The 21,077-nt window shown below is 39.3% G+C and overlaps 1 protein-coding gene across 1 annotated transcript in view; it reads left to right on the forward strand.

Annotated features, from left to right (window-relative positions):
* The window catches only part of PLCL2 (phospholipase C like 2), a 201,554-nt gene that overhangs the window by 126,797 nt on the left and 53,680 nt on the right, over positions 1–21,077 (forward strand). Inside the window, exon 4 of the mRNA XM_075212311.1 lies at positions 912–1,115. Coding sequence (XP_075068412.1) covers positions 912–1,115 — 204 coding nt within the window. The remainder of the gene's footprint in view (positions 1–911; positions 1,116–21,077) is intronic.

Below are 21,077 nucleotides of genomic sequence, written 5' to 3' on the forward strand. Positions count from 1 at the left end.
CATTTGGGGTTGAAAGAGGGGCCATACGCTGCAGTAATATTCTGCATGGTCCCTACATTCACACAGAGGACAGGGAAGGATTTCTGGGTCAATCCACTTTTAGAAGTAATAAAGCAAAAATGCCTTCTTTTGGCAGCCCCATGAAGTCACTGGGGCTATCTGGCTACATGAAAACATCTGATTACTGGACATGCGAGCATGGGGCTGGGGGAAAGTTTCTGGGCAACTGGTACCCCCTCCCCCTAAGTGTGCAACATGAAATCTATAGTTCAGCGACAGTATTTATTGTTTGCCCTTTTGAGGTCTTCTATGCACAGTGTATTTTTACCTCCCCACATTTCAAAGCTAAACAAGTTTGTACATTGTGTTCTAATGGCTTGTGATGCATTTATAACTTTATTTGACTTCTGCCCCATTTCTAAGAGCAGCGCTATTGCCAATTAGTTAAAACATTTCATTTTCGATGTCCTAGAGGCAGACATGTTCTTGAAATGGATCAGCGTGTTTGTGTTTGGCCAGTGCAATTTACTGTTCAGACACTGTTACATCAAACGAAAATTGAGTCTACAATCCAATTTAGGATATCTGATTAATCCCTTTGGATATACTAGCTTGTGAGTGATTATTGACTTTTCATTGCAAAGTTATTGCTCTGCTTCCAAGTCAACATTATACTAGGACTCGTTAAAAAAGCAGGCAAAAGCTAAATCAGAATTTTTAGAAAATATGAATGATAAGGTGGTTCACTCATCTCTACATCCCATTTGGTAATTATGATATTATTATTTGAAGAGAGAACAGGGCATGATTAGAGCTTTTTAATTCCGTCAGAATTAATGTATTGTATATGCTTTTCAAACTAACATTCATTTCAAGAAACTTCTGATTTTGCTTTGTTTTTGTACACACAGACTGCGGTTGTTTCCTTCAAAGAGTTATGTGGACTCTCTCCTGTAGCTAATCTTATGCAGTGTATAATGGCTCTGTCAACCCGACTAGCTGGACCTGACAACACCCCAGTTGTTGTAATGAACCTCAATGATCAGTATCCAACGATGGAGCTGCAAGGCACAGTTCCAGAGGTCATGAAAAGAATTTTAACAGCCTATGACTCTGTGAGTATTTAAATCACCTTTGTATACTTCATTTTTTGTTCTGTTCTGTATTCTTATGAAAAATGGGAAATCCCCATGATGTAATGTATTTTTCAGTGCATTGAAACTACATCTAAAGGTTAACACCAGTAATTAGACACCTTACGCTTGGGGAAAATATACCTTAACTGTAACTAGAAGTTTACCTTTACAGCCCACTTCGACCACTGAGTATACATGTAGAATGGTTTAAGCCCAAATGAGTTGCTGTGCCCCAATACTTTGTCTAGCTGTGTTTCCAAACCTGATCAAAAGATATGCAGATGCTGTTCTCCTGTTTCACCTGATGGCACATTGTGGTGGAACCAAAAAGTTGCAATAGCTTATAGAAAAGTGTCAGGGAGATGGGTAAATGCAGGTCTATTAATCATTTCCATGTAGGCAGTGGTCAGGCAGCTGAGATGTGTCTGTACATTCAATTGAAGGCTAGTATAGTATAAATGAAAATCTATTTTAAGCAAAATACCCACGGGATATGGCACAATAATTAATTGGCTTAGAGAGCCCTTGAAAGTACTAAGCACACTTTATTCTGACAGAGAACTGTTTTCATAATTTCATGAATATTTCCTTTCATTAATCTAAGTGGTGGTAGCCATATTGTCTTAGCAAGATAAAGGAAAGTGTCATCCATTGTTTCCAATAGTACAGTGTTTCTAGTCGCTAAATCTTCTTGTACAGTGGTGAATATTTGGTTTGCATCAAGGTTTGGATTGAAATGAACATAATAGCCCAGACACTCAATTTGCTATTTTACATAAAAGAGAAATCATTCTGATTCGATAACTGCATTATATTGTGTCGTTATTGTTAGACACTGATATAACCCCGTTCAATCCATAATACTAAATCCAGGTGCCTTCTCTAAACCCATGTTCTGCAATATATAGTTAAGACAACATCTATTACAATTCCCTGGTCTAAGAATTGGTCCCCTATGAAAAGTAATCAATTAGATTGACATAATCAATTGTGAAAGTCATGCACTCATTTTCAGTGATCTCAAAAAAGCTTAGGAATGCTTTGTAGTATTTCTAATGGTTTGTCTGCTACAAATGTCAGACATGCTAGTTTATAGCTCGTTGAGGTTGTGTTCCAATCTCTAATAAAGGCACCATTCTCCATTTGAATGTAGTTTGGTGTCATGCAAGGTAATAAAAACAATTTAACGTTTTAATATAGATGCTGCTTACATTACAACAAAAAATTTCAACATGGTGAATATGCTGATTTACTGTACTCCTTGAGATCGTCTCTTTTTTTCTTTTTTAAACTTTTTTAAACTTTTTTCATTCATTTCAGTATATTACAACATTTGACAGGGGTAGGTAAGATGTTGAGAATGAAGTTGCATCCCTTAAAGTATTAAACTTATAACGTGTAATAAATACAAGCAAATGTTCACAAAATATAAATACCTCATCATTCTAGAAGGTTGGACGTAAGGTGTTCAGATCCATTTTTTTATAAAAAAAAATAGGAGAACAGGAAATAAAAATAGAACAGAAGGTAAGGTGATGATGTGATCTGCCGTCTTGGGATGGAGGTGGTAGGTAGGAGGAAAAAAAGAGATATCCAGGCAGATCCTAAAACAAATGTCCACTCCTTAACAGATACCAGTGTGTTCCTATGTGGTATTAGCAGGGCCTGATTAACCATAGGGCTAACTGGGCTACAGCGCAGGGGCCTATGGCATCCAGGGGGCCCTTGAAAGTGCTCAGCAGCAGTATTGATCGGTCGGGGGCGCCCCCGGCACGATCAGTGCTGCTGAGCACTTTCACTGCGGTCCTTCTCCGGCGCGCTGTATTCTCCTTACTGAGGAGATCTCGTGAGTCTCACTCTCATGAGATCTCCTCAGTAAAGAGAGTACAGCGCGCCGGAGAAGGAGGTAAGTGCCGGGGGGGGGGGGGGGGGGGGCGCTGGCAGCTCGGATCACGGGGGGGGGGGCCCTCACGGGGGAATGGAGGCCCCCTTAGCCCAGGGGCCTCCATTCCCTTAATCAGGCCCTGGGTATTAGCTAAATTTGCATGCCAATTCCAGTTTGAGTGTTTCGATTTGTAGAAAGTCCAACATTTACTATGACGGGAACACTGGGCGATGTTCACTATAGACATCAACTATGCCAAAATTCTAGAGAGACAAACGTGTCAACGTTGTATTGCAACGTTATATTGCATGCTTTTTAATCAAATCTTCTCACATTTGGATAGGTTACTTACTAAAAGAAAAGATAATTTTTCTAACAGCAGAGTTAATGTTTCCAAATTGATCAGTCCAGAATACACTTATGTAGTAAAGATCTCTTGCAAAGTCAAGACAACAGTAATTATGACTAGTAACACTTAGGATCCGTGCCAAACATATAACCAATGTTACATTCAGTTACAGTTGTCTCTCCAATCCATGTCTGTATTTCCCAATGAATGTCTCTGGCAATCTGTCTGTTGGCAGTTGGGTGAAATGTAGTTTCCACAATATATGATAAACTCTTCCTAAGATGCAGTTCTAGTTTTATGCTGGGAAAACTATTTTGCTCAGTTAGGAGATTCCCTAAATTTCTGTTTTCTGTCCCATTGTAATCAACGAATTATCACTTATTTGTTTTACAAGCTCATCTGTGCTTCCACTTGTCCAAACAATACGAACAAATAGGATGTTTGTTTTATCTTGTATTTCTTGTTTTTTATTGCAATGGGCTATTTTAATGTCATTATAGTTAGTTAGGACTAAGATGTGTAGCTATATTTATATTTTGTTGTAAGTTTCACTTTTTTGAGCTGCATTGCCAGATTTTTGTTTTTGTGTATTCAGATTCCAACTCGTACTGTAATTCCATAGTGGATGTGTTACTATTGCTGCTTAATGCTTGTTTACATGTTTGTAAGATTTATAGGAGACTGAATATGGGCATTTTAGACTCAACATCAATGCTTATTGAATTACAGAACATACCTTTTTATTATGTACACATTTATAAATTATAAGACAGATCATCATCATCATCCCCATTTATTTATATAGCGCCACTGATTCCGCAGCACTGTACAGAGAACTCATTCACATCAGTCCCTGCCCCATTGGGGCTTACAGTCTAAATTCCCTAACATACGTTGGGATGTTTGGGATTCAACTTATTATTTATTATTATTATTATCATTTATTAATAATGCAGCCGCATATTACTCAGACGTGTACATTGAGGGGATCATGGCGCAAATAAATTACATATTATGGAACAGAATGTAAATATGGCTATTCCCAAATGTGATATTTTAAGAGATGTGGAAAAACTTGATGCTTAAGGTACATGAGGTAGCAGAATAACAATTGTAGCTGATGACCAGTAAAGACTGTAGCTATTGTCAAGTAGCACCATTATCGGTTGCAAATAATACAGCAGTTATTAGCTGCTGGCACTTCTGTGCAGCTACCAGGGCTGCCAAGAGGAATTCAGGGCCCCGGTACAACAAATTCATGGGGCCACCTTATAGTCCAGCATGCTAAAAAATTTAGGAGGTGTGGTCATGCATTTGGGGGCGTGGCAAATGCGCCATTGGGGCATGGCTAACACATCAAAATCACTAGGTTCTGAATTCGCCATATGTCCAAGCACTCCTGACTTTCAGGACATCTAGCACCACAGTGTAGTATAGAAAGAATGCAGTGTGTACACAAAGAGTTGAGTCTTGGCCTGCACCTTACATTGGGCAGAACACTCACCAAAAATTGGCACTGTCCCTACTGGAATCACAACATTTCACATACTGTCCTGCTCTCTCCTACTTGTTCTTCTCAGTTTCACCACCTGTGGCTGCAGGTTTCTTTAGTTGCGGCTTGTCTGGATCCTGGAATGCTGGGGGCCCTATTTGGAAAAAATGGCTACATTTAGATAATTCAAAACAACCCTGGCGTTAATCAATATCACCCACGATTAATAATTAGGCCTTCCTCCAGCTCCAACATTACAATAATGTGCCCCTTCATCATCCTCATGCATTATGATCACACTGCGCACCCATACTGCTTTTGACCCTTCACCTGGCTCCCCTTCATCACACTATACTATGCTGCTCCCCCCCCTTTTTCAATCCCACTGTGCCATGCCTGCCCCCTTTTTAACGCACTGTGCTATGCTGCCCCCCATTTTTTAACCCCACTGTGCCAAGCCCCCCCCCAACCCCCCCCACCCCCGTTTTTTAACCCCACTGTGCCATGCTGCTCCCCGGTTTTTAACCCTTCTGTGCCATGCCCTCCCCCGTTTTCCTCCATTTACTTACCTTTTCCTTTACTTCTCTCTTCTTTCTTGGTCCTCTCTGCTCCATTCAGACTGAATGCCAGGCGTGACATGATGACGTCACGCCCGGCATTCAGTCTGAATGGAGCAGAGAGGAGGGACGCCGGCGCTGCGATCACGTGAGTGTGTGTTTATTTTTTTAACTACCCTGCACCCCCCACCCACGACCGAGCCCCCCCATCCCACCCACCCCCCCCCCCAACCCCTGCCGCAAATAAAAAAAAAATATTAGTTTTTTTTTTTTTAAAAAAAAAAATGAAAAAAATCATTGGCAGCGAGGGCTCGGGCCGGGCCCCCTGGCATGCCCGGGTAATTAGTACCCACTCCCCCCCCCCCCCCCCCTCTTGGCGGCCCTGGCAGCTACAAGTGGTGCATCCACCTTTAAACAAGGTGAGACAGCGGAGAACTGAGCACAAAACATGAACCTAGTCCCTGTAGATATCTTAAAACAGTCAGCTGCAGTCAACCATAATTCTCCTTCAATATACAGTATATCTTTTATTATTCTGATTTTGGAGAAGGGTTTTGCTTTTGTGCTGCACTTGTGCTCTTGCAATTTTCTGGCAGTTTGGAGTAAATGTGAGTGTGTGTAGCCTAGATCTTTTCCTCTAGTATCATGCTGGTTGCTGGAAAAAGAGCCACCATCTTCTGTGGCAGCGGCTGCCACCAAGGAGGTAGCGGAGATCACCAAAGAAGACACAGGGATGGTTATAGCAATGGGAGTGGACAGCAGTGTCCGTTTAAACTCACTGGGTCCAGCAGCTGAATGAAGATGGTAGTCAATAGATCCTGCAAACAACACTGTTCTTGGTGCGATGACATTTGTCTAAAGAGCAGCCTCCTGCTTATAAACATATTTTATTTACACTATTTCATTTTAATTAAATACATATCTAATAAACCTTATATGTCATTATATGACCTATTATATGATATTATATGACATATAAAACCTTATATTACATATTTAGCTTATATGTACATCCCAAATTGCAATATTTTCAGCCATTTTGTGAGTCTGTAGTCCTGAAAACTGTCTGGGACCCCAATGATATCCCTGGTTCTTAGCAAATGGTTAGGCTATATTCTCCTAAGCCAAAATGGCCACATTCACTGTGTGTAGGTGAATGGTGTATAAGAAATGTTATAATAACTTTTTCATTAAAATTTTGATTACTAAAAATAAAAAATAAATAACATTTCATACTATTTTTCTAACAACCTAAAAATATGACTTTTTGGCACTACAATGGAAGATAAGTTAATATTTGAAAAGCCTTGTTCATTTCTTGTACTCCGGTATGGCTTACATAAGGTCAGCAATGAGAGTGTTAGACTTGTATAGACGTTTGTTTGCACAGCAAGCTGTTTGACAATTCATTGTATTTGCTCATTAGTCCAAACAGTCTAGTGTTTCACAGTAGCAGGGAGGAAGGTAAAAACGTGCATGCACTCTTATGAAGTTGTTTGATACTTATGATACATCCCTTTTCCTCCTTCTGTCCTGACTTCTCCCCAGATAATGGAAGCAGAGATTACAGCTCACCTATCTTGACAGGCTCCAATGATCATTACATGGTTGCTTTATCTTTACTTAATTGTGAGTGTCATTATATATACGGAGTGTAGGGTGCCTGCAATAATTGGGAAGACTGTGTTACATACAGTTGGTAAATCAGGCGATTTTAAAAAATGGAGTTTTCATATCATCATCACCATTTATTTATATAGCGCCACTGATTCCGCAGCGCTGTACAGAGAACTCATTAACATCAGTCCCTGCTCCATTGGAGCTTACAGTCTAAATTCCCTAGCATACATACACACACACAGACAGACAGACAGACAGACAGACAGACAGAGAGAGAGAGAGAGAGAGACAAGGGTCAATTTTGATAGCAGCCAATTAACCTACCAGTATGTTTTTGGAGTGTGGGAGGAAACCAGAGCACCCAGAGGAAACCCACGCAAATACGGGGAGAACATACAAACTCCACACAGATAAGGCCCTGCCCTGTTTAACTGCCATTATGATGCCTGTGCCAAGCCAGCATACAACACAATGCACTATATTACTTGTATCAGAATTGTGACTTATGGATAAGCTCATTCTCTTATCTTAACCTCCATATATCCGTGTCCAAGTCTCATGCCAAGTTATACTGGGTCATTGACATGTCTATGTATGATTCCAGTCATCTAACCTGTGCACCTGTCAGTGGCAGTTCAGTTAAATTTACTTTGATAGTAGAGTTCTATTGCATTCCTCTGACCTCTTTAAAGTGTGGTTGCAATATGTAGTCCTATTTTCGAATATAGTGCCATAAGTCCTATTAAGTTTGTTTCAGTGAATGAAAATGATGGCTAAACTAAAATTCTTCTTCTAATGTCGCACACAAAACCAATTTTTCAGGCTGAATAGCGTTTCCACACCAGGATTTTTCTCTGTATTTGTATGGCTGGAATTTTGCCATCACTAATTGAAATTCTTTCTAGTCTGGCTCTGTCTGAGTTATTACTACTAGGAAATCAATACATAAAAACCACTAGAAGAAGCATCATTACCTCTCTAGGTACTTGGAACTAATCACTCTACCTCCCCTCCCAATACCACACATGACGTTTTGGAACATGTATAGTTTTTTAGTTAAGAAAAAATATTGTTCTCCTGATAAAGTTATTGCAGAGAGATTATAAGATATAGGCATATGTGATTTTGTTTATGACGATCTAGTTGGCACTGTTAAAGAACTATAATGTCTTCATCTATCATACAAGTGATTATGCTGTGAAACTAGTTCTTTGTTATGCGCAGTGCCATTCATCTTTATTCTGTAATCTGTTTTGCAAAAAAAGAGGTTTTTTTTTTTAAATGATTTATTCGTCTAGATGTCGAGTACATAGTGTTTCAATAGTTTAGTAAATTATCATACAAAATTGTTTGAGTGATCTGTTTTTCTCTGCAGAGTGCTTTACTCTTTTACGTCTTGCATGTAAAAAATCCCCCCAGTATTCATCAGTTGTATATGCTAGAACCCTGCCTCATATATTAAACAGTAATTTCTGTCATCTAGTCTTTAGGTTTTCGCTCAGCTGATGGTAACTTAGCCCCCAGAAATGTTCTGCCTCACATTCTATTACTCCAAGTAATTCTATTTATAAGTAAAAGCTTTCTACAGAGTGTCATATATGTCTATATTATAGATATAGAACAAATGCGTGTTTGATGTTTCTAGACCTGGAACATTTAAAATTGTTAATACAATTATGTAAATATGCCTAAAAGTTTATTCAGCTATTTCCCTGTTTTTGGTCTGACACTATTAAATGCTCCAAAACCATATACATTTCATTGTTCAATATTTTTTTTCTTGTCACCATATATCAAGAAAAACAGAAATACCTTCTGCTTCCAGGACCTTAGATAGGGTTTTGAAGTGTTCTGCAGTTTGAGTGTAGAATCTAATAGAACTTGTGGTTGTAAAGAAAACACTTTAAAGTTCACACAACAATACAATAAGAAAAGTAAAAATGGATTCCAGCCCTGTCAGTGCCTGACTGTACTACATGTGTAACAACTTCACATACTAAGACTGTGTGACATAGTTTATCGGTGTAAACCAAATGCTTATTAAGCTGGTGCACCTGTCCTAGAGTTTGGCGACTCATCAGGCAGCTGTGTCACCAATTCCACAAGACTGAGACTGAATATACTGCTTGCATCTTCGGATACACTTTACTCCTCTACATCAGCTTGAATAGTTGACACATGACGTCTATAATAAGGTCCTTTTGGTGTGATTACTTTCTATGATCATTGCATTGCTGTAGGTACCATCTGCTGGCTGCCATCCATTGGTATGAGCATCCTTACCTTATCTCCTGGGTGATGAGAGATGGGCACCAGGTTTGTAGGAAATTCAGGGCAAGGAGTCTGCATCCTTTCGGGCAAACTACTTCTTAACACTTTTCCCATCAGCAGGAGTATCGTTGTGCAGCAGAGATTGGTATATACTGTATATGTAGGAGCGCTTAATGTGGATCAACCCCAGTGCTCAATTCTTTAGTTAAAATATATTAAACAGTCTGAATAATCCTTTCTACTTTCCTGCCTGAGTAGTTCACTCTAGTCCTGCATGCCCTCAGTCAAACTCCCACTGGGATGCAAAAACATGTATCTCAACTGGAAAAAAGGCATTGCTCAAAGGTGCAAATGTGAACCAAACTATAACAACCCCTCAGACATTTGCTGTAATTGTGTAACACGCATTAAAATGCTGATTGATCTGTATGGGTTCTGCACCTTTGAGCAATGTTAGAAAATTACCTTTACAAATACATTTTTGTATTACTCTTTTCAAATCCAATGACATTTGCAAGATGCCAAAGAAAATGTGTTTGTGTGTGTGTGTTCTATTTTTTTTATATAAAATATACACATAGGGAGTTGTGCATGGACCCACACACATCACTGCAGTAAGCCTAATAGCCGACACCAGAAAAGTGGTCCACAGTACAGTGTTGCGTACACATAAATTATATGCATGGAAGAGTTGTCTAAATGAAACCTTTGCTTCTACCTCATTACAAAAATCAACATCATAAGTATGGGAAAGAATACTTGGATAAGTATACTTGGAACAAAGTGCAGAGGACTGAAGACATTAAACGTTTTGTCCACAATCGCAAAATATACCGTACATTTGGAGAAAAGAATGCCTTGGCAAATGTTTTGAATGGCAGCGAGCTTATTATATTGAAACTGTGGTTCTGTGGCCAATGACACAGGAAAAACTGAATGGAAAGAAGAGCGGACTTAACGAACTACCAACAAATCCGAGAGACTAATGTTGCAGAGACAGTGAAGAAATTGAGTCTGTAAAGAGATTGGATTTTTCAGCAAGGCAGCCTTTCAAAACATACCTCAAAATTAACCTGAAGTACTTGCAGGAACGAAAGATTAAGTTTTCAGAATGGCCTTCACAGTAGAGCTGCATATTATTGAAATATTAATAATATCTCTGTGGGAAGATCTCAAACATGCAGTGCATACGAGAAGACTTAAGAATATTTCTGAGCTAGAAGAGTTCTGCAAGGATGAGTGGGAAAAAAACTTCTTCAAACAATAATAGACAGACTTTTTTTTAACTCTCTGCAATACCTTCTTGGCCAGGAATCACAGCTTCCAAGGGTTTATTGTAAAGTACTGACTGTGGCATGTGTAAAACATTTGGATGCCATGTCAGTCACTGTTTGTTTTCGTTTACTTCCTCAATCTGTTAAATTCACCAAAGAAATTGCTATTGTACATTAAACTATGCAGCAAGTATACATTATCTTCTTTTATTTAGAGATTAATTGAAATATGCAATTTGACCAAGGGAAACAAAACACACACACACCTCTTGTCTACACACAGCTTATAAAGGCAAGTAATCCCCAGGTAATAGCAGCTATTAGGCACCTGGGGTAATCACCTGACACCAGTTATACAGGGAGTGGAGCTGCAGTAAACGTTTAATCACAAAACATATTATTTTTTTCTTAACAAAAAAGATATAACATATTGTGCTCTACCACAATTATTTCATGAATACAAATAAACTAACTGAAAACTGGGGTGCAGGAGGGGTGTGGCCACATTATGTGGTCTGTTTATGACCCCTCGCATTTTCCCTGTGTTAATCATCATTTCTTATTGCAGTGATAACAAATTATTTAATGCAGCAATTAATCAAAATTGTTCAGCTTGGACAGTGGCACTGATAAGAGCCTGAAGAGTCTACAGGAAAGTGATCACAATTGTGATCACTTTTCTTCCAGGTTCTGATCTGGCCCATGCACTGCACATGTGTGGCACATGCTCAAGAAACAATTTGTTAAAGGAAGGGGATGAGAATGCAGCCCGTTGGTGAGGGATTGGCCACACATGCTCAAAAAACAATTTGTTAAAGGAAGGAGGGGATGAGCATGTAGCCTGCCGAGGTGGGATTGGAGGATGGTCTACCCATAGGATAGAACGGCTAAAGCCAACTTCAGACTGCGTTGGTTATCCTGATCAAGCTCCGCTAAGCTTTTCGTAACTTTGTAAATTAGTTCTGTTTTATTAAATAGCCCCGAGTTACCACCTACTACAGGCTGCGTCATACCCCACTGTTCCTACCATGCTTCCCACAGGAGAGGGCTGTGATAATCTGTCTCTCTGATTCCCATTATGTATAAGAAGGATAGAAAGCTGCAATCTCATTTTCTTCTGCCGCACTGAAAACCCTGGCGGTTTTATGGTACGGTAAAGGATACATAACTCTAATGTGTGCATCTGCAGTTCCCTCCCCCCCACGGCATAAATACATACATATCGTCTGACTTTGATGCCAGACTTTGATACTGTGTATATTAGCAAGGTCTTCTGCATTGACTAGCATAGTCTGTTTCGTGGGGACTTCATTTTGTGTCCCCACTACAACTGAGGTCCCAACAGTGTTGGTGTGAAAACAGTTCAACGTCCCAACAAGTATAGGAATACAAGTACATGTACAATAAAGTCTGCAAACCTTTATTGAAAGTGCATGTGTTAGTGAAGTAAAGCATGAAATCAAGATAAATCATGTCTGACCCTTTCCACCTTTGATGTGACTTTGCAAGCAACAAAATTCAAGTGGAAAAACAGGCAATTTTAGGAATAAGAAGTGAAAATGTATGAAAAACACAATACACCAGTTGCATCAGTATGCACACCCCATACATTAATACTTTATGGCAGCACCTTTTGCTTTTATTATAGCTGAGAGGTTTTAATAAGCCTCATATTAATTTCATATAAACTTATCAAAGTTGCAGAAACCGCTGCTTTGGGGGGAGGTGCAGTGTTGCACCTCTTTTGAAATCGTGTTCCTTTTTTTTTTTTTCATGTAAAAAAATTGGAGGGCTGCATATATATTGTATGTGGATATAATCCGTAATATTTTACCAAGTTCTTAGTTTGTGATAGAAAGGCGTTTAATGTCATGATGTGTGGCAGAGCACCAATAACAGAATCTACTAACAAGACAGAGATCAATAATAACCTCATTACAGATTGGCTAAGGTTTTGCTTAGACACGCTAAGTCAATTTGTAATGAAGTGTAATTGACCCTTTTTCTCTTGTTAAGGGAAAGAAAATAGAAGCATGATTGAAAACCGAACTGCTGGGTGGTACTTAAAGTGTTCAGCAAAAATGTGCCAGATCATGTGACCTTTCAGACAGCTTGGAGAATAAACACTGATCCTCACATATTATCAAAGAAGCAGTGAAGAGTGTTATGAAAGAAGATAATGTAGTACATTATCGAATTCTGTGTTGTTTTTTTTTCATGTCTCATATTAATTTATTCTACAATTCAGTGGGACCATCTTTTTTGCACCACACTGATAGGCGAAAATCAAATATGTATGTAATAGTGAATTTTCTTTTTGATTAGCTTCTAACATATTAACTCAATTGCCAAAACTACTCCTGAAAAGCTATATATATATATATATATATATATATATATATATATATATATATATATATATATATATATATATATATATATATATATATATGACACATCACATGCAGCACACTGTAGACATCTGTACTTGTCGGCCAACATGTCAGAAGAGTATAATGATCATGCCCATTGCCCCTGTCAGACAGCAAATATTGATTGCTGTAGAATGAGACTAGGGGGTAAATGTATTAAGTAGTGGATTTGGTGACTTGCAGAATCCGCTACTTAATACATTTACACCCAGAAGAACTGGGTATTAGAAACAACAGAAACTTGCATTGGAATGGTTACTAACTTTATGGTTGCACTTTTAGTGTTAAAATGGCAATAGACACGTTAGTAGATGCTCTTGGACTTAGAAATACTCCACCTCAGCTGGAATACAAAAAAACAAAATGCTACTTCTAACCATCCCATTTTGAATAAAAATCTTACTAGATGTCTCCCACACTCCTACTTTCCATAAATATGCTATATTCCCCCCACTCCCTTTTCTATATGGTTCTTGGTGCCCTGTAGCTACCATGAAGGTCCATTTATGGAGACGAAGAAAGTGTGTACGGGCAAGTCAGTACTGTTGCCATAGTCTAAACCCAAGTCTTGCTCTTACATTTTAGCTTGTTATAGTAATATACCACTTTCTACCAGAATTGGCATGACGTTTAAAACATCAAAGCCAGCTGTATGTTGTAAGCTGTATAACGAAACCTTTTCTGACAACAACCAGTATAGTAATGAAAACAAACTTTTACAGGTGAAGATAAAATTGTAAAAGCCATGTATGAGTATTAAAATCCAATTTCTAGCTAACATTACCTCTCTCCAAACTAGAAGAACTGTGACCGCTCTGTCCTGCAAATGTCAGTGTGAAAACCTGACTCCGCTTAGCTTCAACCATTCCCCTTCTCCTCTTTTTCAGTAAGAGGAAGTATGCAAACACTTGTAGGGTTAAGCTGTCCTCGAATGAGGTGGGCCCAGGAATGACTCCCATAGTTATGTTACTTGGTGGGTATTAACTAAAAAATACATTGTAATGGAATTATCCTTTAATAATTCTCTTGGCCACTATTTGATATATTGACCATTTTAATTCTTGTGTAATCCACTGTTTCAAAAGTAGAACGCACCAAGTGAATCAACAACCCCTCATATATTCCACAATAAAGAGCTTGAATAGCTATTACAGGAATGTATTAGAGGAAGTTGCACTCACACATTTATGATACATTATACAAAAAATGGAAGAAAGGAAATGTGTATACCCAAGGCACTCAATGATTAATTGTAGTATGATAAAATAGCAATCTTTAGTATGTATTAAAATATGAAAGATCAGCCCTGCTGTTCCGGGCCTCTTACATTACATATTATGAACAATAACTTAGAGCAACATATTAAAAATTGTGTATTAGAAATTGACTGGATAATATATATTGATTACAGTTAAAATGGTAGTAATAGACTTACCATACCACGTTGCTGTTTATGTATATTTAGTTATCATTTCGTATCATAACAAATTGTTATTATAACTATTGCTTGTAATATAAATTCTAACTATTATTCCTGTATACCAAGTATTAATAAAGGATTATTCTTTTCATAATGTGACCTCCTTTAATCTCCTCCTTTAATTATTACTATTGCCATGAATCTGAGCATATGAATCGTGTGGGCTCGAACAACGTCAATATAGAGGATCATATTATTACAAATTAATGAAAGTTTGTACGAATCTCTCAGCCAAACAGCTGGTGTATGGACGGAGTGGAGCTGACGTGAAATGTTTAATGCCACTTTGCTTCATGGACTTTTGGAATTCTGCGCATACAAGCTGTGACCCATTGTCACTGCACACTTGTTCAGGCAGACCATTTCTTGCAAAGATGGTTCTCAGAACTGCAATTTTTTTCAGATGTACTGGATTTCATCTTTATTACCTCCGGCCATTTTGAATGAGCATCCACATGCAATCCAAGAATGGACCAGCAAAGTCAATATGCACAGGTTGCCATGCTGATGATGGGCATTGCCAGGGGTGTAACGGGGCTACGGATGGGGAATTTTGAATCCTCTAACTTTTTTCACATTCTTTTGTCAGTGTTTCAATTTGGCCATCGATTACTGGCCTCCACAAGTAGCATCTAGCTCTCTAGCAAGACTCTTCATTTTCACTGTGCCCAAGTGACCCTCATGCACATTTTCCAGAACTCTGTTCTGCAGTTTTGGTGGTATTACCACTCTGGACCCACACACTAAAGTTCCTTGCCAGACTGACAGTTGATCTTTCCTGGCCGAGAATCCATAATATTGACCACTGCCATGTTTAGGCCAACCTTTGAGAGTCAAATCAATTGCTTCAGACAGTACAGGGTCCTTCCTTGTTTCATGATTGATTATGTCATTGGTTATAGGTAGCTGTTCTACCAACATGTTGTGATACACTTCCAGCGGGTCTTTACCGTTGTTTTTTTCTCACCTTGGGGTAAGGGGGAACGTGACACACCATCAGCATGGCCATGCAGTTTTATTCCTTTTTGTCATGTGGGATCACCAAGGAACAATGGCCAACATAGAAGATGAGCAGCAGTCATGGCTGGAATTCCCTTTTTAGGGTTGAAAATTGATACCAATGGTCCGTTACCTACCTGAACTTTTGTCCATGCAAATATTGTTTATATTTCTTTACTTCCCCATACTAGGCTTAAGGCCTCTCTATCAATTTGAGCAAAAATTCTCTCTGCTACTGCCAAAGACATTGAAGAAAATGCAATTTGTTTCTCACTTTAATCTCTCATTTGATGTGACAACACTGCTCCGATACCATATGGTGAGGTATCACATGCCAGTCTGATGGGCAGTTTTGGATCAAAATGGGTGAGTACTTTATTAGATGTAATCAGTCTTTTTGTTTGTTTCCGAGAATGCTTTTATGCTGTCTTTTGTTCACATCCATTGTGCATTTTTCTGTAGTAGGGCATTTAGTGGGTGTAGTACTGTGGAGATGTCCGGCAAGAACTCACTAAATCACAGACTGGGGTCGAGCTGCTTGCAGAACTTCCTTAATTTTATCAGTCGACTTATGCAGACCCTCACTATGGATTACTTGCCCACAATAGGAAAGTCTTTCTTAAGAAAACTCACATTTGTCTTTGCTAACTCGGAGTCCATATTCCTGTATTTGGACTAATAATCTTTCCAAATTGTTTAGATGGTCCTCATCTCATCTTTGCCTGTCACTATTATGGCACCCAGGTAATATTTTGTGCCTAGTATTCTGTGTAGGACTTGATTCATTGCTCCCTGCCATAGTGCTGGGGCGGAAGCTATTCCAAACACAAGGTGGTTATATTGGAGTAAGCCTTTGTGTGTATTGGTAGTCCGGTATTTCTTGGGTGTTTCCTGTATTTTCATCTGTAAATACACATGAGCTAGGTCAATTTTGGATAAACTCTCCCCCTGAGAGAGCAGCAAAAATGTCCTCTATTTTAGCCAAAGGATACTGTACAGTGTGTAGCACTGGATTTATTTGTTGTTTTGAAATCTCCGCAGATGCGGATACTTTCCGCTTTGTCCTTCTTTACCACGGAAACTTTAGTCGTAGCCCATTCACTCCATTCTACAGGGGAGAGTCCCACCATTGGCTGGATAGCATATGGTACCGTACAGGCTTTATGAAATTTTGGAACAGCATTTGGATCCAACAATACTACCCTTAGTACCCTTTAATGTGCTTATCTCTTTTTTCCAAAATGACTTGTGAGGCAGCTAGCAATTTCGAAATTCCTTTAGTAGCTGTGTCTTTATTGGACACAATAGATATGGTAGACTTAAACATGGAATGGACTGCCAATCACGTTGAACTTCCCTTATTTATTCGTTGCCCAATATTGCCGGTCCACCCTGTGGAAGTATGTATAAAGACAGTTTATGTGTATTGTATTGCCTTTGTATTTCACCAGCACCTTTATTTTTCCCAGTGGGGACACTGGTTCGCCAGTATGTGCACTGAGAGCATTAACAATGTTTTCTTTAATGGAATCTATCCAACAAGCATTTGAAGTCACTTGCATTTATCCCTGACAGGACAGAGCCTGTATCAAACTCCATTTGCAATTTACTGACTTGGTGATCTTTTGCCTTTATGGTGACCGTTTTCTTTCCGGCTGGTGTACTAAATGGCGATTATGAGAATTCCGACAAAAGTTATAGCGACACTAAAATGCCGATCACTACAATCCCGACATGTTGAAAATACAGACTTACCAAAAAGGTCTAAAAACACTGAAGCAACAAACTTTGTGAAAACCAATACTTGTGTCATTCTCAAAACTTTTGGCCATGACTTTAGAGCCCTTAGTACAAAACAAAATAAAAAGCGTGGGGGTGCTTGCTATCCAACACTATTAACCTTGGCAACGCTATGGTTAATAGTATTTATAGGGGGGACCTCCATGCTTTTTATGTCGGGATTGTAGTGATCAGCATTTTAGTGTTGCTATAACTGTTGTTGGAATTCACATAATCGGAATAATGACTACTACTATTTCTTTCCTAATACTATCGGTTGAGTCTAACTCATTGTCAGCTACCTGATTCACCTAGGGTGTTGTGTATTTTCTCCCAGGTTCTTTTAAAACTTCTGGACTGTTCCCCGACCGGCAAACGGCTTCAATATGGTCACTTTTTAACGACCTTTTCTACATACTTTGTCTTTAAACCAGCACTGACTGGCATCATGTTAGGATTTTCCACAGCAGAAACAGAACTCTCTCTGATTCCAGTGGATTGGATCTGTAGTACATTCTAGTCCCTTTCTTTGCAATTCTGATGTATCCCTTGTTGCAGTCTCCATTGAAATAGCTATAGACAATGTCTGCTCTAAGGTCAGTACAGGCTCAGCCAGCAATTTCTTTTCTGTATTTTCACTTGTCATACCACATACTGATCGGTGTCTGAGCACATCTGCTAACCCTGCTCCAAATTGACATGTCTTTAAATGATTTGTTGGCTGGCTTTTCTGATGCTGATAAACGTATCAATATATTGTATGTTTTAATACCCATAACACAGAGTACAACCGCTGCTTTCTATTCTCCCTGTACATCATTAGCATCACAGTATAGTTCCACTCTTTCAATATATGTGTTCCAGTCAGGCCCGGCGCTCCCATTAGGCAAGGTTAGGCACTTGCCTAGGGCGCCGGGCTCTGGAGGGCACCACAGTATTCTAAAATACTTTAAAACTGTGCTGCGACCGCTGACCATACCTGTCACGGCCACCGCACAGCATTCAGATGGACGGGGAGGGGGGGAAGAGGCTATTTTGTCACCACCGCCGCCTCTCTGCTCCGTCTCCTCCCCTCCACTTACTAGTGTCAGTGAGTGGAGGGGAGAAGACGGAGCAGAGAGGCGGCGGTGGTGAGACAAGGTGAGGAAAGGAGGGAGGAGGGCGGCGATTTTTGCGCGGTGGGGGCGGCGATTTTTGCGGGGGGGGGGGGGGCGCCGCCGCCGCCGCTTTTTTAAAAATGCCTAGGGCGCCGTGGACCCTAGCACCGGCACTGGTTCCAGTCCTCTATAACTCTATCAAAAGTAGCTATTGTGCCAATGTATCCTGACATTTTGCCTTTATGTCCCTTTTCCTCTCTTTCTTAGAGTAAGAATGATATAACTCACGTGACCATTTATTCAGCCTATATGATTCTGGCAGTCTGCATGTGCTGCTCATTTGCACCCCACATTTGCGCTGTGTCAGTACCGCTGGCGCTCCACTGATCACCGGAGCGATGCTGATGAAGAGTTTAATCCTCGCCGCCAATGTTAAGTTTGATTTATAATTCAATAAAAGTTTTCTTAGTGAGCAAGACACAGTGGTTATTGCCCTCTTCTTTACTATACAACTGCAGGAAACACATTACACAGAAGATTGATTTGTACACCAACTAATACAGCACAAATGAAGATCCGGTGTAACCTTCCACCACATTCATACACAGTAACAGGAACTACATACACCACACTCTTCATGTACTCCCTCAGACACACTCGAGTATCAACTGCATCTCAGTAGACCAGACACTCACCACCCATCTCTTAAGGCATTGTACTTCCTCACATTACAGGTAGTGTAACATTCGCTCATAGATGCCTTAAGGGGTGTTACATTTGCAGCAGGTTATTGAGCAGTTCTTCAAGAAGGAATAACTCTGGTTCTTTGATAGATGGGGAGAGGGGTGTCCAAAAATGTTCCATAATCTGCATTCCAGTTATGTTTATATTGGTCAGTCATGTAGTGATTTGGCGGCCATGATAGGTAGATAACTTATTCATGTTATTTAAAACACTTTTAGATGCATTTAGCAGTATGAATGGAGAAGGCCCCGTAGCCATTATATAGCCTATTGGACAAACTTCTGTAGCAAGATTGTGCTTGATAGAGCAACAACTATAAGAAATGTTATTAGCTAATTTGTTAATAAACAAGAGTGTAAGGAGCTCCATTTTTTGACAGGGATGTTTCTAGTACAGACCTGCTGTTTACCATGGTCACACACAGGTCTTGTATTTACATACTGCTAAATTTGTTAATTTCCCTGCAACTTCTAGAGCACTGTTAAGCCAATGAATATATTGTGTATGAGCATTATTTTCCATGATCCATATTCTATTCCACAGCTGGAGAAAGTTATAAATTGTTTTCTTTGAGTGATTTCCCTACTGACAAGAAAAATATAAATGGAAATTTACCATTTCCTTCAACTTTCCTCAATAATTGCAGATGTACATTAGCATTTTGTTGTGAATAATTGTACTAAATAAAGGCCATGCTTTAGTTTCACATCATGTGACAGAATTAATGTTGTGCTGAATATTCTCTTCCTCATTTTTGTATACAGTAGTCGGACTTCTGAAGACAGTGTGTTGGAGCTTGCTGCCAAGACAATTTTTTTTTTTTTTTTTTCCTAAAAGTCAGTTTGGTATATGCACAGCTGTCTAACTCTGGTTTGTTTATGAATGCAAAAAAACACAAACCTATATTTTATAAATAATTGTGCCTATTTGTCTACTCAGGAACATACACTGTGACATTACCCTACTCGTTGATGTTCATCCGAACAGACGCTAGGCATCCAACTCCGACCCAAACTTGCCAACTCTCCCGGAATGTCTGGGAGACTCCCGGGAGAGCTGGCAAATCTCCCGCATCCCGCAATTGCAAAAGGTATCTTACTATGTTAAAAAAGACGTCACAAGAACTCCATTTAAAAAAACAAAATTATTTCTGTTTTTATAGTAAAAGCGATGATACCATTTTTCTAAACTAGCGTTATCAAGATGGCGAGGGAGCATGACTAATTTTATTTCTGTTAAAAGCAAGAGATCCAATTCAAAGATATAGGGGCCTATTCATCATGAACAGCCCCTTTGTGGTGGGGTGATATGTAACATTTTTTATCACTACTCATCACACCCAAAAAAATTAACACAATTTTTTAAAAAATATATCCACATGACAGCTCAGCGATTCACAGCTGCATGAGTGATACTGGCCCAAAGCAGAAAGTGTTAACTTGCCAATTTGCCATTCTAGTCTTTGAGTCGGCTTGTCAGATTTGGGCTTTTATTTCTTCTAAAGTTGAATTTGCTTTTAAAATAGACACTTAAAAAGCTGTAAAAATATTTTAAAAACTTTTACACATTAAAAAAATGCTTTATTCATGAAATAAACAATGTTTTACATGATTTAATCACTTTAGTCTGTTAACTATTAACATAATAGTTATTGCAGTGGTACAAGTACTGCCATAATACTAGTTCAATCCACGTGGGGAATCCTTCACTGGCAAAAAACATCAAATCTTACCCCCACTAGTGTTATTGCCGGTGATAGCAGGGTTATAGGACTAAAATGATTAAAATCAGAAGTTTTGTGTTTATTTGCCATCCTCAGCTTAATCCACGTCTCTTCTGAGCGGCAGCCGGCAGGACTCCAGATGTAGAAGGAGGGGGGTGTGAGAGAAGGTACTGGGCAAGAGGAAAAGTGGGTCGTGAGTGGCACAGGGGAAAAGTAGGTGGTGGCTACATAGTACAATA

This window comes from Mixophyes fleayi, chromosome 5, assembly GCF_038048845.1.
Source record: "Mixophyes fleayi isolate aMixFle1 chromosome 5, aMixFle1.hap1, whole genome shotgun sequence".
Taxonomy (NCBI): Eukaryota; Metazoa; Chordata; class Amphibia; order Anura; family Limnodynastidae; genus Mixophyes; species Mixophyes fleayi.